The sequence below is a fragment of the Panthera uncia genome, chromosome C2, assembly GCF_023721935.1.
Source record: "Panthera uncia isolate 11264 chromosome C2, Puncia_PCG_1.0, whole genome shotgun sequence".
Classification (NCBI taxonomy): domain Eukaryota; kingdom Metazoa; phylum Chordata; class Mammalia; order Carnivora; family Felidae; genus Panthera; species Panthera uncia.
In genome coordinates, this window is record NC_064810.1 from 148,762,055 (window position 1) to 148,778,565 (window position 16,511).

The 16,511-nt window shown below is 43.5% G+C and overlaps 1 protein-coding gene across 1 annotated transcript in view; it reads left to right on the top strand.

Moving 5' to 3' along the window:
* The first annotated feature begins 1,580 nt into the window (after positions 1-1,580).
* Positions 1,581-16,511, top strand: part of SCN11A (sodium voltage-gated channel alpha subunit 11) — an 86,073-nt gene continuing 71,142 nt past the window's right edge. Inside the window, exons 1-4 of the mRNA XM_049628990.1 lie at positions 1,581-2,658; positions 6,005-6,123; positions 8,182-8,283; positions 16,031-16,159. Coding sequence (XP_049484947.1) covers positions 2,386-2,658; positions 6,005-6,123; positions 8,182-8,283; positions 16,031-16,159 — 623 coding nt within the window. The 5' untranslated portion in view covers positions 1,581-2,385. The remainder of the gene's footprint in view (positions 2,659-6,004; positions 6,124-8,181; positions 8,284-16,030; positions 16,160-16,511) is intronic.

A 16,511-nucleotide genomic window follows, 5' to 3' on the forward strand; every position in this document is an offset into this window, starting at 1 on the left:
CATTTCAGTTGACATATGACTCACACTACGGGCATTGCATTACCCTTAGTGTGTTTAAAGACACATATGTTGCCTTTATCATGGCCCTTGAACACAACCTGACCACTCTGTTTGTGGATAACTGAAGGGTGACTGGTTCCGGCACTAGAAGAAAAACTGGCCATGTTGACCTCGTTGACCAGTGAGTTGGGATGTCTCTTCAGTATGGTGCCTTCCTGAGGGACTTCCAAGAGAAACTTGACTATGCTTTTTTTTTTTTTCTTATATGCTATATTCAGAGGCTAACGTGTAAGCTATGATTGCCCTGTATTCAAATGCCTCCTGGCTCTCTCTACTTACAGGTTCATAAACAGCTTCAGTTTACCTGTTTGAAACTCAATTTATTCCCCCAAAGCTTCTTCCTTCCCTAGTGCTCTCTGTCTGAGTGAGTGGCACCTCTGACCAAGCCATTGGTGCCCAAGCCGGGAACCTCAGCTCCTTCCTGTCCCTCGAATCTCTCCCTCACCATGGCTATTTCGAAAGTGACTCTCAAATCTACCCACTCCATTAGGTCATCCTCAGCGGTTGCGATCATTGCAACAATTTCTTCAGTTCTACCTCCTCACCTCTTTCAGCCCCTGTCCCAAGTCCTATCTATTCTCATCAGTAAGAGGGATTTTTTTTTGAAACCCTGACAGTGTTACTCCTCTGTAACAACAACAACAACAACAACAACAACAACAACAACAGTAGCAACTCACTCTTTAGCAACCCCCCATTACCGTCAGGGTGAGGTCCATGGTTTTCACTAGGATTCTAGGGTCCCACATGCTCTCTCGATGCTGACTGGGGCCTTATCTGGCCATTTTACAATGGCAGATAGAACTTGTTGATGGACATCATGTTCTTTTTCACCCACGGGTCACTGCATATGCTGCTTGTTTCCCCTACCGTACTCTAATGTCCTCCTTTTTGCTTATCTGTGTCTTATATCTCCTTCAGGTTTCAGCTGAGACATTAAAGCTTTGGGAGACCATCCCTGATTCCCCAAGACTGGTTCGATGCCTATCCCATGCACAGACATAGTACCCTCTCTTTCTCCCTGTAACAGCATCTGTCTTACTCTTATAATTTCCTGCCTTTTATCTGTCTTCTCCACTTACACCAGGAGAGCATAACTTGTAGGACTAGGAGGAGGGACTGTTGTGTTTTTCCATTAGTGCCTACCACTGTTCTTAGAGCAGACACCACGCATGTGGTTGCTGAATGAACAAACCAGTGCTATGCTGGATTACTCGTAATTCTCTGGAGTGCCTTGGAAGTCAATCGTAGATTGGTATTCAGGTAAATAAGAAAGGAAGACGATGCATGGTATGGGAAGTAAAGGCATTTAACATGAGCCCTACTGCCTTGCCTCATAGCCTACTTTTTTGTTTCTTTAAATGTTTACTTATCTTTGAGAGAGAGCGAGAGAACGAGAGCGCAAGTGATCAGGGGAGGGGCAGAGAGAGAGGGAGACACAGAATCCCAAGCAGGCTCCAGGCTCTGAGCTGTCAGCACAGAGCCCGATGCGGGGCTCGAACTCACCAACTGTGAGATCGTGACCTGAGCTGAAGTTGGACGCTTAACCAACTGAGCCGCCCAGGTGCCCCTTTCAGAGCCTACTTTTAAGCTTGAAGCTATAGAGAAAGTCCTTGTAGAAGGGTTGTCAGGGATGGGGGCCAGTACAGCTATTATCCCATGGTAGAGTGACCCCGTTAGTGTTGGCAAATCATTTCTGCTTTCTTGGATCCTTACTTCTGCCAGGTCTGGGTTTCAGAAGTAAGAAAGTTGGCATGGAATCAGAGGTGTTAGTGTAAATGTTCTTGCCTGTGTTTATGGCCTTTTTGTTTCATTTCATCATATTTTAAGAACTTTGCTGACCAAATGTGAGAAGATGTGTGCACTTAATAGTTTTGATTTTGCAGCTCATACTTATGTCCCACTTGATTCCCTATTTTTTCCTCTCCTGTTCACACTATGGCCACTTAGTCACCATCTGCAGGCCCCATTTCAGTAGTTTAGCTGGTTTAGTCTTACTGTGTTGCTCAGTGCTTGGGTCTCAATTTTAGAGACTGGGCTTCTTCTGCCCACTGTTCCCGAACTTAACTTTCCACTTATATCTAGGTCCTCCAGGAATGATGGCCTGCTTTGGTCTTCCCTGCGCCCAGAATTCCTGCTGTATCCACAATGGTGGTCACCTCTGCTGGCCTGCCCCACAATCAGTGAGCTCCCAAGCCCCCTCACCTCACCCAATCTTATAGCTCCCCATGACATCACCCCTAAGGAGCAGAATTCCAGGGCAGGCTGTGTGATTTCTATCTTCCAGAGCTCTCTGAGGATCTGCTGCTTATCTCTGTCCCGAGGATGAAAATGGATGACAGGTGCTACCCGGTGATCTTTCCAGATGAACGAAATTTCCGTCCCTTCACTTCGGACACCCTGGCTACAATCGAGAAGCGGATTGCCATCCAAAAGGAGAAAAAAAAGTGCAAAGACCAGACACCAGCAGAACCCCAGCCTCGGCCTCAGCTTGACCTAAAGGTCTCCAGGAAGTTGCCCAAACTCTATGGCAACATTCCCCATGAGCTGATAGCAAGGCCCCTGGAAGACTTGGACCCGTTCTACAGAAATCATAAGGTAGTTGGCTGGGGTTCTGGGGTGTTCTAGCCATGCAGTTATAACCGGTGTCACAAGAACCTCCAAACATTGATCTTGGGGTTTGCAGGGGTGTCTGTCCTCCTTTGCTATCACCACTTGTCATTGCCTCCATAGTCCTGAGACCCTCTTTCAGTCTTCATTTTTCTCTCTGTAATGCATGTCTTGGCGAAGAAGAGAAGGTCCAGGGGGCAGCAGGAAGGTTAAAAGGAAAACAGAGAAAACATAAATGGTGTCAGGAAAGAGGACTGGACTAGCAGTCAGAAAAATTAGGTGTAGGCCATTTAAGTGACTGGCTTTTTGACTTTGGATAAATCCCTAATCCTCATTCTTCTAATCTGTAAAATGGGAATAAAGCATGCTTCCTACAACATGGACAGGCCACGGAAGCACTTATAAACTGTAAAGCATTATACTGATATGAGAGATGAATATCACTGTCCAGGAATGTCCAATTCAGTAGTAAGTTTTCCTTGAAAAGCTCCCCAGCTATAGGCTTTTTAGGCTATTAAATGAGAATTCTGGAGGTTGGAACCATATGCCAACATGATGCATAATAGAAGTTCAATAAGTGATGTTCAAGAATATGGTAATCAAGTGGGCAGGTGGAGATTTTGCATAAATCCCATGCTGATATGTGATAGGCTTACTATTTAACCTACCTGAATATAGTTGTTGCAGGGAAATTCTAGTAAAAGTTCTTTAAAGGGGCTCCTAAGTGAGGAAATGTGAGCTCTGGGCCCCTCTGATGGCTGCTTGGAAGCCTGGGACAGTGAGGACGGTCCTCTGCAGACCATCCGGAAAAGCTCAGAAGACCTTGCCATAATAATCCCATTGTGTGATCCAGCAGAGAATGGAAAACCCACCTCACCAGACTGAGGGCAGAGAGGAAGGAAGTTTGGGTAGAAGTCCTAGAAATATGAGATGCTGAGACCATTCTCTGCTGGCAACCATGAGAAATCGATCTCTCCAGAGAAATATTGCCTGGTATGTTACCTTGCATTGGGACAGACTTAGGGTTACCAGACCAAATGGGAACTGTGTGTATAGAGGAAAGTGGGGTGTGAGTGGGAAAGACAAGAAAGAAGAAGAGAGATGAAGGAACGAAAACACCCCACTATTTCTCCTTCTTCTTATGCCCCAGAATCCCAGGGGCTTCTTGGAGGCAGAGTTGTTAAATGCGAATTAATTTCTGGAGGTCTTCTGCTTCAAGGCTGGAGCAGGTGGCAGCTTGGTATGCTGCAGACAGTCCTGGGAGGACAGGTTCTGTTCCAGCCTGGCTGAATGTTCTAGGACTATCTATCTCTTCTCAGCTTGGGCTCTCCCTTTAAATTAGAAGACACGATACTTTTTTAGAGCTCTGCACACCCATGACCCCGCATGGCTGGTACTCTCAGCAGTCATGTGAGGTATATGTGATAGTTAGCCCTCCACCTCATAAATGAGAATCCAAAGACTGGATGGGGAAGTGGATTATGACAGGTCAAGCAACCAGTAAGGGATGAAGCTGGGCCCTAAACCCAAGGGCTCTTTCTTTTTTTTTTTTTTTTTTTAATTTTTTTTTCAACGTTTTTTATTTATTTTTGAGACAGAGAGAGACAGAGCATGAACGGGGGAGGGGCAGAGAGAGAGGGAGACACAGAATCGGAAACAGGCTCCAGGCTCCGAGCCATCAGCCCAGAGCCCGACGCGGGGCTCGAACTCACGGACCGTGAGATCGTGAGCTGGCTGAAGTCGGACGCTTAACCGACTGCGCCACCCAGGCGCCCAAGGGCTCTTTCGATAGTCTAAGGCCACTTCCTGTCTTTTGAAACTTCCATTTTGAAGAGCTACAGAGAGAGGGGTGGAGATATGTCAGCAAGAAGACAGAAGGAGTGGGTACCTATCATTTTAATAATTTAAACCCTGGTGAGTATAGTTAAATACACCATTAGCTGAAATATTTAAAGCAGGGAGAGATGGCATTAATAAAATATCAAGGGGCACAGAGACAGAGCCATATCATGCCACCTATTAATCTGGGGTGACCTGCCTCAAGGAGGGGTTTGCTCTCTGCCCTAAAATTGTCTTTCTAGCCGAAGGAAGGGCCCAGAATCCCTAAAGTGGGTCTTGGGCTCCTGAGCTCATAGCTTTCAGAGAAGCCTGTGGCCCATTTCCTTTTGTTATGGAGGCAACAGAAAATATCCTGCCCCATTTTTTCCTGCCGCCAGATGGCCAGCAGACAAGTAAGTTCCAGCAACTCAGCAAAGGGAGGTTGATGGTTGGCAGTGGCTGAAGTTCTGGTACCTCAGCCAAGGCAGCACCCACCCTGCTATATTGGGCCTTGGCGACAAGGCCTGTCTTTCCTGTATAAGAACATACTGGATTACATGCCAAGTAGTACTTTTGCAGATCTGAAAGGAGCAGAGACATGGGGAAACAGGAATGACCCTCATTCTGTGAAGGCTTTTGTAACCAACAGCCTTGGGGACATGTAAGGGGACAGCCAGATTATAGCTAAATGGAAAGAAGGAGGTTTCGGGGGGTTGATGTGAGACCCTGTGAGTGATGGGTTCTTCTGCAGGCACTGCTTCATTCCTAGGTCCCAGGAAGAATTGGGCACACGTCTGGTGTTGTCTTCAGTGGAGCCCAGTGGGCATTTTGGATGGGACAGTGTACCACTTAGCAGATCTGTCCGGGGTTCGGCATCCCTAAACCTACCCACTAAAGACCAGTAGGGCCTCCAGTCGTTGTGACAGACAGCCAAAAACACCCACATGTATTTCCAGACGCCTTCTGTAGGGCCTCCCCCACCAGTTGGGAACCGGAGGCAGATTTGCTCATACATCAGTGGGGAGAATGGGAGAGCAAGTCTGGGAAGCTTGATGACTTTTTCTGTTGAAGATCCTCAAGGTTGGAATTGATCGGCAGACTATCTCGCGTAGAACTGCTCAGGTACAGCAACACAGACTCCCCGGGTCCCTGACTGTTCTAACCTTTGTTACGAAGCTCTTATTCGTAATCAAAATAATTTAAAATAATCTGCTGAATGTAAATGTTCAATACTACTCCCCATCTCTTCAAGTTCCCTCCTAGTTCTTATCTCTCTAGACGGAGATACAAGACGAAGGGTTTTGCTGGTGTCCAGAGTCACAGCGTGGGCTGGTTGGAAAGTGCCTCAGGCTACAGAGTGACAGTAGCCCAATCAGAAACTGTCATGATCATGATAAGCCAAGCCACGCCTCAGTCCGCGGTCCCACTGAATTTCCTCTGAATGAACTAACTCGCGATAAATATTGTTCCGTCACTGCATGTAATTCTTGTGGCATTTGTTTGCTTGTCTTCGCAGACGTTTATGGTGTTGAACAAAAAGAGGACCATCTATCGCTTCAGTGCCAATCGTGCCTTGTTCATATTTGGGCCTTTCAATCCAATCCGAAGTTTAGCCATTAGGATCTCAGTCCATTCATATCCTTTCGTTGCATCTTCTGCCAAGTCCAGGTCATGTGAAAAGTGCCAGAGCCCCAGACTGAGGGGAAGGAGCTGATTCTTGGAACCAATAATGGCAGAGTGCCTGTGGCTGCATGGCGGGGGCTGTGCTTTTACTGCGTGTGAACAAGGCTTGGCCCTGCCCTGGGATCCTGTGGCCTCAGAAGGAGACGGGCCAAAAGGCAGGCAATTTCTTCAGTGGGTCGGGCAGTTTGGGAGCGGTAGTGTGGAGAGGCACCGCTGTGCTTTGGAGGCATCCAGGGGGACTTCCTGGAGAAAGGAACATCTAAGTTGGGGCCCAGACAAAGGTGGCAAACCATCTACCTGTCTCTGTATTTAGCTGCTAACGGTGTTGTGTTGGACCTAGACAGAATTTATTTTTATTTAAAAAAAAAAATTTTTTTTAACATTTTATTTATTTTTGAGACAGAGAGAGAGCATGAATGGGGGAGGGGCAGAGAGAGAGGGAGACACAGAATCGGAAGCAGGCTCCAGGCTCTGAGCCATCAGCCCAGGGCCCGACGCGGGGCTCGAACTCACAGACCGCGAGATCTTGACCTGAGCTGAAGTCGGACGCTTAACCGACTGAGCCACCCAGGCACCCCGGACCTAGACAGAATTTAAAGCTTTATGGAAACACTCTGTAATGTGGAAAGTCCAGATTTCTGGCTTCTTTTGAAAAACGGAACCTCTCTCAAGGCTCAGCCTATAGTCCTAGCTGGCAAAAATCGGTGTAGTGAGGAACCACTGCCTGTTTTAGAGGGTCCATGCAAGCTCTGCTTCACCACCTCTCCACCCCTCTCTGTGGCCCATTTTACCCATTTAAAGGACTCCCGAGGGGCGCCTGGGTGGCGCAGTCGGTTGGGCGTCCGACTTCAGCCAGGTCACGATCTCGCGGTCCGTGAGTTCGAGCCCCGGGTCAGGCTCTGGGCTGACGGCTCGGAGCCTGGAGCCTGTTTCCGATTCTGTGTCTCCCTCTCTCTCTGCCCCTCCCCCGTTCATGCTCTGTCTCTCTCTGTCCCCAAAATAAATAAACGTTGAAAAAAAAAATTAAAAAATAAAATAAAATAAAATAAAATAAAATAAAGGACTCCCGAGACTCTTAAGGCTTTGAGTTTGCAACCTCAGTCTTAAGGATAAAGACAGGAGGGGATTATTGAGCATTCCTGCTGTGTGCAGGGGGTGGTGGAAGATGCCAGGCAGTTTTAGACTGGGGGAGGTCAGAAAGACATGGACTGGTACATGTATTGAAGTACTGGGGGGATGGGAAGGAACAACTGTTCAGGTTGGCTTCCCTAGAAGCAGAATCTGAGATGGGGATTCTTATTTAATCCCCATCTTTAGTATTATTATTATTTTTAAAATTTTTTAACGTTTATTTATTATTGAGAGACACAGAGAGACAGAGCGTGAGCAGGGGAGGGGCAGAGAGAGGGGGAGACCCAGAATCGGAAGCAGGCTCCAGGCCCCGAGCTGTCAGCACAGAGCCCGACGTGGGGCTCGAACCCACGAGCCGCGAGATCATGACCGGAGCCGAAGTCGGACTCCGAACCGACTGAGCCACCCAGGCGCCCCCCCGCCCATCTTTATTATTTAATTATTTAATACTAAATGATGACTTAGTAGAGGAGTTGCCCTCTGGAGAAGGAAAGAGGGAAGCAGGATGGAGAGAAAGAGGAACAAACAAGGATAGGGTCTCAGCTGAGCCCACATCGGCTGGAGTCCACCAGGAGCTCTGGAGCACCGATGACGTCACAGAGGAAGCCCACCTGGAAGCGAGGGCCAGCTTTTTTCTACGTCTCAGTCAGTCAGACATGAGGGAGGGAGTTGTAGCCCTCCAGGTGAAGGGGCTGCCTTTTGGCTGAGGACCGTTCTTCAGGGGAGGGGACAGGTGTGGGCGGTCGCCCGCCAACACGCACCGTCCGCAGACAGGTTGCACCTGCAGCCAATGGGGCCTGGAGGTATGCCCGCAGCCTCCACCGTGACGGATGACCCGGGCCACCCTGAAGTGTACCTGCCTTAACAGACAGCGGTTACATTGTTCAGCATGTTCATCATCTGCACCGTCATCATCAACTGCGTGTTCATGGCCACCGCCTGTGGGAAGGACAACAGCAACATATATACCGACAATGCCGAGTAAGTGTTTGTCCCGCGCTCACCCGACCTAAGGTTTGGAACAAATACGCCTAAACGACCTGTGATTAGATCAGAGTTCAGCTATACAGAGAAAGACAAAGTCGCCCATGGTCCCAACTTCCCAGTGCAAATGTCGGAAGGGTCCATTTTAGTTTGGTACGCATATTTTTAACAATTATTTTTAAAGACCTCCAAAATAATAAGCAGCGCACTTACAACTTTTATGTCTAGCTTTTAAGAGGTTTTCTTTGTGTTTATAGAGGCTTTATAGGAATCTGCTTTTATGCTAATATAACATTCTATCAGGTGAATAAACCATAATTTACTTAACCGTTCTAGTATCTTACTCCTATAAATATCACTGCAGCAAGCATCTTTTTTGCATAAAGCTACTTTTCAAAAATGATTACTTTTCTTAGGGTAGAGTCTTAGAAATGGGTTTACTAGATCAAAAGTACATTGCAATGCTTGAAAAACATATGGGGACAAAATGTTTTCCAGAAGGTTTGGGATAGTTGTTAATTTATGGAGTTAACAATATTTCCATTTCCCATGTATCATTTTTGCTTTTTCCCTGGTGAGTTTGAGTGAGTTCTTCCTATAATTGAAATATTAACTTTTCGTAATTTTTAGTTGGCTATTCAGTAATGCAAGTTAATTTTTCAACTTAGAAAGTTCTGTATTTTGATAAGTATTCTCTTATCAAAGAGAATGTTGTCCTAGTTTTTCTAATTGAACATATTTGCTGCTTTAGTCTTTCAGGAATATATTGAATAATTGAGAGAATAATAAGAAATCACTTATTTTATTCACATATTTTTATCCCATATTTAGCTTAACTGTGTGATAGAAACCATCACAGTCAACATACAGAACGTACAGAACATTCCAGACACTCTAAAATTTCCACTTGGCAGTCAATCCCTTGACCCCCACTCGCAACCCCAGACAAATACTGATCTGCCTTCTGTCGCTCTAGACCAGTATTGCCTTTTCTAGAATTTAATATAAATGGACTCATATAATGTATATGATACCATACTTTCCTATCTGGCTTCTTCCACTTAGCATGTTTTGAGATGCACCTGTGCTGTTGTTTGTATCACTAGCTTTTCCCCTCCTTGGTGTTGAGTTGTATTCCTTTGTATGAGCATATCACAATTTGTTTTCCCATTCACCTGTTAATGGACATGTGGGTTGTTTCTAGTTTTGGCCATTATGAATAAAGCTGCTAAGAACATTTCTGTATAAAAGTCTGTTTATGGGGATCACTTGGGTGGCTCAGTCGGTTGAGCATCTGACTCTTGATCTGGGGTCAGGTCATGATCCCAGGGTCGTGAGACAGAGCCCCATGTTGAGTTCTGTGCTGGGTGAGGAACCTGCTTAAGATGCTGTCTCTCCCTCTGCCCTCTACCCTGCTCATGCTCTTTCTTTTTCTCTCTCTAAAAATTGAATTAATTAAGTAGGTAAGTAAAAGTCTTTTTGTAGATATATGTTTGCATTTCCCTTGGATAAATACGTAGGAGTGGAATTGCTGTGACATATATGTGAAGTATATGAGTGAGTAACTTTGTAAGAAATGGCCAAACTTCTCCAAAGTGAACTGTTTTACATTCCTGCAATATATGAAGGCTTCAAAGTCTTTATTAATTTCATCCTTAATTTGCTCTTCTATTTCTAGCTTCTTAAGGTAGAAACTTAAATAGTTGGTTTTAGACCATTCTTCTTTTCTTGTACAATTGTATAAAGCTATAAATTTCCACTACGCACTGCTAAAGAAAGCTTCATCCCACATATTTTGATATGTTGTGTTTTTATTACCTTTTGGGTAAACATTCCCTACTTCTTGTGATTACTTCTTTGTCCCATGTGTTATTTAGAAGTGTGTTTTTTTCCAAATATTTTATATTTTTCTAGTTGCCTTATTGTTAATGATTTCCAATTTAATTCTGTGGAAAGGATATACTCTGTAAGTTTTCAATCTTTTGAAATTAGGAGAAACTTATTTTATGGCTCTATGGGGAATGTTTCATGTGTACATGAAAAAATGTGGATTCTGCAGTTTGATATGATTGTCTGTAAATAGTCCTATTAGGTTAAGGTGGTTGATAGTGTCATTTATATATTTTATCCTTTTGCCATTTCAATTAGTACTTCTATGAATTACTGAGGAGAGGCTTGAAATCTCCATCTATGATTGTGAGTTGGTCTATTATCCCTTCATTTTTGGCAAATTTTGCTTTATATATTTTTGCAGCACTATTATTAGGCACATACAGATTTATGGTTATTATATCTTTCTGATGTATGCATTCTTTTATCAGCATGAAATGCCCTTCTTTATCTTTAGTAATATTCCTTTTAGTATTTGTTTTGTCTGAGGTTAATACAGCTGCTCCAGTTTTCTTAGGCTCATTGTTTGCATGGTATATCTTTTTCCATCCTTTTACTCTCAACCCTTTTGTGTTTTTGTATTTATAGTGTATCTCTTGTAAAGAGCACATAGTTGGCTTTTGTTTTTTATGCAGTGTATTTTCTAATCTCTGCCTTTTGATGGTATATTTATTTCATTTGCATTTAATGTAATTATGAATATGCTTAAATTCAGGTCTGCTGTTTTTCTATTGGTTTTCTGTTGCTCTCATCTGTTTTTTGTTCCTTTCCTCTTCTATCGTTCTTCCATTCCTACCTTCTTTTTTGTTAATCAGGCATATTTAGTATTTCATTTTAAATCTCTACTGTTTTTCTGTTAGATTTACTTCTTTGCATTACTTTTTAGTGATTGCTCCTTCTCTGTCGTTAAGTGGGACTTGGGTCTAGTTAAGGACAGTGAGCTTGGGGCTATGCCTTGAAGCAAGGGGCATGGATACTGCTGAGAATAGAAGTGATCCTGGGCAATATTACTGGGGAAAATGGTCTCCCCTTTAGATAGTTGGCTATTCCATGTGAGGAGCTAATTGAGAGTGGAGGAGTTGCTCATTATTTACTGCAGTGTCTCTGGAAGCCTTTGTAGTCAAAGTGTAGCTGAGCCTGCTCGGCTCTTCTAGTGAGATGCAATGAGTCTTCTTTTTCCTATTAATGGAAAGCAGTGGCCCAATTGGATGCTAATCTGCTCAAAGGTCATTTTCACTACTAAAAGACCCATAAGGCAAAGATATGAAAAAACCCTTGTCTAGGCTGTAGGGAAGCTGCTGCTGTCTCCTGGTGGCATTTGTACTGACAATGGATGCATAAAAGTGAGGGCGGGAGGAGGAGGTTGAAAATGTTTTTACAAAAGAAGGCATGTGACTGAGTTATTAGGCCCATGGGGGGAGAGTTTCTCTAATTTTGTCAGTGTCCTTTGGTTAGAAAACTTTTAAATGGGAAATTGATTCCAAGTCTATAGCTCTCAGAGAATGAATGCCAAAGTGCCCTAGGATCAGGCGATGGTGTTCTCTTAACCTACCTGGACACCACCCATGGCCCTGATTGGATACCCTAACCGTGCTTGAACTGACAGTGACACGCTCCAGAGGGCCTCATTTGCCTGGTGGGTTGGGATCTCTCTGTCATGGAGCTCCCAAGCCCTGTTCCTTGTGGTGGGCATGGCTGTACTCCATATCAGATAGCATGGTGGGTCTGCCTGTCCCTCTATTGGCCAGGCAATATTGGGAGTGGGAGGTGGGAGACCAGGTGGTTAGGTAGAAATGGCAGTCAAGGGCTGCTGTCTCATTTGCCTGAGACCTAGATGGAGATTTGCAAAATCCCACAAATCTGCAATTACAGCTTTTCCCAAAATACCCTTAACTTTGTAATTATGCCTGTTTTTTTAAAACGGTATTTCAGGGCAGACATGAATTAATCTGCTATGTTCTTTTGTCACCTAAAAGGTGATCAGCTTAGAAAAAAAGGGCTGAAGCAGAGAGCAGCTCATAACCATTTCTGCCCTTGGATTTGGCTACTTTGGATTTTTCAAGTTTCCAAGATCTTAGCTCTTTAGCTTTGTGGGCTGCCAGTGGTTGGATGTTCTACCAGAAAAGGTCCATTTCTTTTACTGTGAACCAACAGATTGTTTGAATTGATTGTTTCTGTCCCCAAAGTGGAACCTGTTGGTGTGCGTGTGCCCACGTGCGCACGGACAGACCCAGCATTTTTAACAGACTGTTTTAATTGTGGTAAAATACACATTACAGTCACATAGTTGTGCAACCAATTATCACCATCCGGCTCCAGAACTCTTTTCATTTCGCAAAACTGAAACTCGGTGCCTATTAAACACTAACTCCCCTCCAGTCCCTGGCAACCACCATTCTACCTTTGGTTGCTATGTATTTGACTGCTCTAGGCGCCTCACTTAAGTGGAATAATACAGTATTTATCTTTTTGCACCTGGTTTATTTCCCTTAGCAGAATGACTTCAAGGTTCATCCACGTTGTAGCCTGGGTCAGGGTTTCCTTCCTTTTTAAGGCTGAATAATATTTTTTGGTATGTACCCCATTGATCTGTTTATCCATCAGTGGACATTAAGGGTTATGATGGGCTATTGTGAATAATGCTGCTGTGAACGTGCATGTACAATTATTTCTTTGAAGTCTTGCTTCAGTTCTTCTGTGTGCATGCCCACAAGTGGGATTGCTGGATCACATGGTAATTCTATTTTTAATTCTTTTGAAGAGCCTTCGTAGTGTTTTCCATGGCTGTTTGCATCATTTTACAGTACTGCACGAGAATTTCTGTTTTTCTGCATCCTTACCAACACTTGTTATGTTCTGAGGCTTTTTTTTTTTTTGAAAGCAGCCATCCTAATGGGTATGAGGTGATATTTCACTGTGGTTTTGGTGTGCATTTCCCTGATGATTAGTGGTATTGAGCATCTTGTCGTGTGCTTGGTTGGCCATCTGGATGTCATCTTTGGAGAAACGTCTAATTCAAGTCATTTAGCCATTTTTAAATTAGGTTACTTGATTTGTGCTGTTTCTTTTTAAACTTAGTTTTTTAATTAAAATCTTCTTATGGAAATGTAATGACATCAATACTGTATTAGTTTCAGGTGTATAGTGATTCAAAGTTTATATACATTATGGGATGATCACCATAAGTCCAGTCACCATACAAAGTTTTACAGTGTTATTGACTGTAGTCCCCATGGTGTACATTACATCCTCATGTCTTCTTTATTTTATAACTGAAAGATTGTACCTCTTAATCCCCTTCACCTATTTCATCCATCTCCCAACCCCCTCCCCTCTGGCAACCATCAGTTTGTTCTCTGTGTCTAGAAGTCTGTTTTGTTTTGTTTCGCTCTTTAGTTTCTACATAGAAGTGAAATCATACAGTATCTGTCTTTCTGTGTCTAATTTTACTTAGCATGATACCCTCTAGTCTATCTTTGTTTTCATGAAGGGCAAGATTTCATTCTTTTTTATGGTGGAATAATATTCCATTGTGCACATATACCACATTTTCTTTACCCATTTATCCATTGATGGATACTTAGATTCCTTCCATATGTTGGCTATTGTAAGTAATGTTACAATGAACATGGCAGTGTGTGTATCTTTTCAAATTAGTGTTTTCACTTTCCTTGGATAAATACTCAGAAGTGGAATTGCTGGGGGCGCCTGGGTGGCGCAGTCGGTTAAGCATCCGACTTCAGCCAGGTCACGATCTCGCGGTCCGTGAGTTCGAGCCCCGCGTCAGGCTCTGGGCTGACGGCTCGGAGCCTGGAGCCTGTTTCCGATTCTGTGTCTCCCTCTCTCTCTGCCCCTCCCCCGTTCATGCTCTGTCTCTCTCTGTCCCAAAAATAAATAAAAAAGGTTGAAAAAAAAATTAAAAAAAAAAAGAAGTGGAATTGCTGGATCATATGGTACTTCTATTTTTAATTTTTGAAGGAACCTCCATATTGTTTTCCACAGTGGCTGCACCAATTTCCATTCCCGTTAACAGTGCACAAGGGTTCCCTTTGCTGCATCCCTGCCAGCACTTGTTTCTTGGCTTTTTGATAATATTCACTGCGACAGGTGTGAGGTAATATCTCACTGTGGTCCTGATTTGCATTTTCTTCATGATCAGTGATGTTGAATGTCTTTTCACATTCCTGTTGGCAATCTGTATGTCTATTCAGGTCTTCTGCCCATTTTTAATCAGATTATTTGTTCACTTGATATTGAGTTGTATGAGTTTTTTTTTTTTTAATATTTTTTGGATGTTAACCCCCATGTGATATATCATTTGCAAATCTTCTCCCATTTAGTAGGTTGCTGTTTCAATTTTTTTTAAATGTTTATCTCTGAGAGAAAGAGAGAGAGAGACAGACAGACAGATAGAGCACAAGTGGGGTGGAACAGAGAAAGGGAGATACAGAATCCCAAGCAGGCTCCAGGCTCTGAGCTCTCAGCACAGAGCCAAACACGGGCGTGAAGGGCTCAAACTCGTGAACTGCGAGATCATGACCTGAGCCGAAGTTGGACATTTAACCGACTGAGCCACCCAGGCACCCCTAGTAGGTTACCTTTTCATTTTGTTGATGTTTCCTTTGCTGTGCAAAAGCTTTTTACTTTGATGTAGCTCCATTTGTTTATTTTTGCTTTTGTTATCCTTGTCTGGGGAGACAGAACCAAAAAAATATTCCTGAGACCGGTGTCAGAAAGCTTACCGCCCAAGTTTTTATCTAGGAATTTTATGGTTTGGTTCTTGCATTTAGATCTTTAAGACATTTTAAGTTTGTTTTTGTATATGGTGTGATTTTTTTGGTTGTTAAGTTGTGGGAGTTCTTTGTATATTCTAGATATTAACCTCTCATCAGTAATATGATTTACAAATATTTTCTTCTTGAAGTTTTATAGTTTCTGCCCTTGCACTTAGATATTTAATGCATTTTGAATTAATTTTTATACATGGCGTAAGGTAGGGGTCCAACTTCATTTTTTTGCATATGGGTATTGAGCTTTCCCAGCGTTATTTGCTGAAAGGCTATCCTTTTTCCATGGAATAGTCTTGGCATCTTTGTGGAAAATCATATGACCATATATGTTAGGACTTATTTCTGGGCTCTCTGTTCTATTCCAGTGTTCTATATGTCTGTGTTTATACAGGCACCACACTGTTTTGATTAGTTTAGCTTTGTGACAGGTTTTGATATAAGGAAATCTGAGACCTCCAAGTTTTTCAAGATCATTTTGGCTTTTCAAGGACCCTTAAAATTTGGGGTCCCGAAGTATGAATTCCAGGATGGATGTTTTTATGTTTGCAAAGAATGTCATTGGGATTTTGATAGAGATTGTACTGAATCTGTAGATCACTTTGAGTGGTACAAACATCTTAACCGTATTAAGTCTTCTGATCCACGAACATGGGCTATGGAAAGATCCAGCTTTTAACCTTTTCGTTTATTCTCCTTGTTTCTTTGCCATCATCCCCTTCTGTACATCAAAGTGACAATTCTAGAATAGTGATGACAAAATAGCAGTGACAACCCCCGTCCCAAGGCCCCAGGTTGCTAAAACAACTCTCAAGAATGTGGCCATGGAACTAAGCACTGAACAGCAGCTTACAACTTTATCTGTGGGCCTGTTGCTTAGAAATTCTGACTACTAGAACTTGCTTACGATGCTTGCCACTCTGAACTCGGGTTTGCTGAAAATCAGAATGCTAAACGTCACACTGAAATGTAAAAAAACCACATAAAGGCCAGGTAAGACAGATGGCCTCTCTGCTTTTCCCATCACTTACCATATTCCTTCTTGTTCTGAATGATTTACTTTGCAGGTATGTCTTCACTGGGATTTATATTTTTGAAGCTTTGATAAAAATATTGGCAAGAGGTTTTGTTCTGGATGAGTTTTCTTTTCTTCGAGATCCATGGAACTGGCTGGACTCCATTGTCATTGCAACAGCGTAAGAATGTCAAAGATGTTTATTGAGGAGACTTGGGGTGGGAAAGAAGCTCCTTGGCTTCCACCAGGGGTCTCTGTGGGTCCATGTGAGTAGCTAAGCATGTCCTAATAATGCCTAGAGCTCTGAGTGCAGCGTGGGTTGGCCCTGAACAGCATCATGCAGCCAATTGGCCAGAGGCCTCCACACGTGAATCCATTTCTAGGCCACATTCATGCTCTCCTTCCTCCAGCCATTCACTCCCCAAACAGTGGCCTGTGATGGGCCAAGTTCTGTGCAAGATACAAGGGTTGTGATAATGAAAACAAAACAAAACAAACAGACATGGTTCTCACCCTCTTGAAGCTCACAGTCC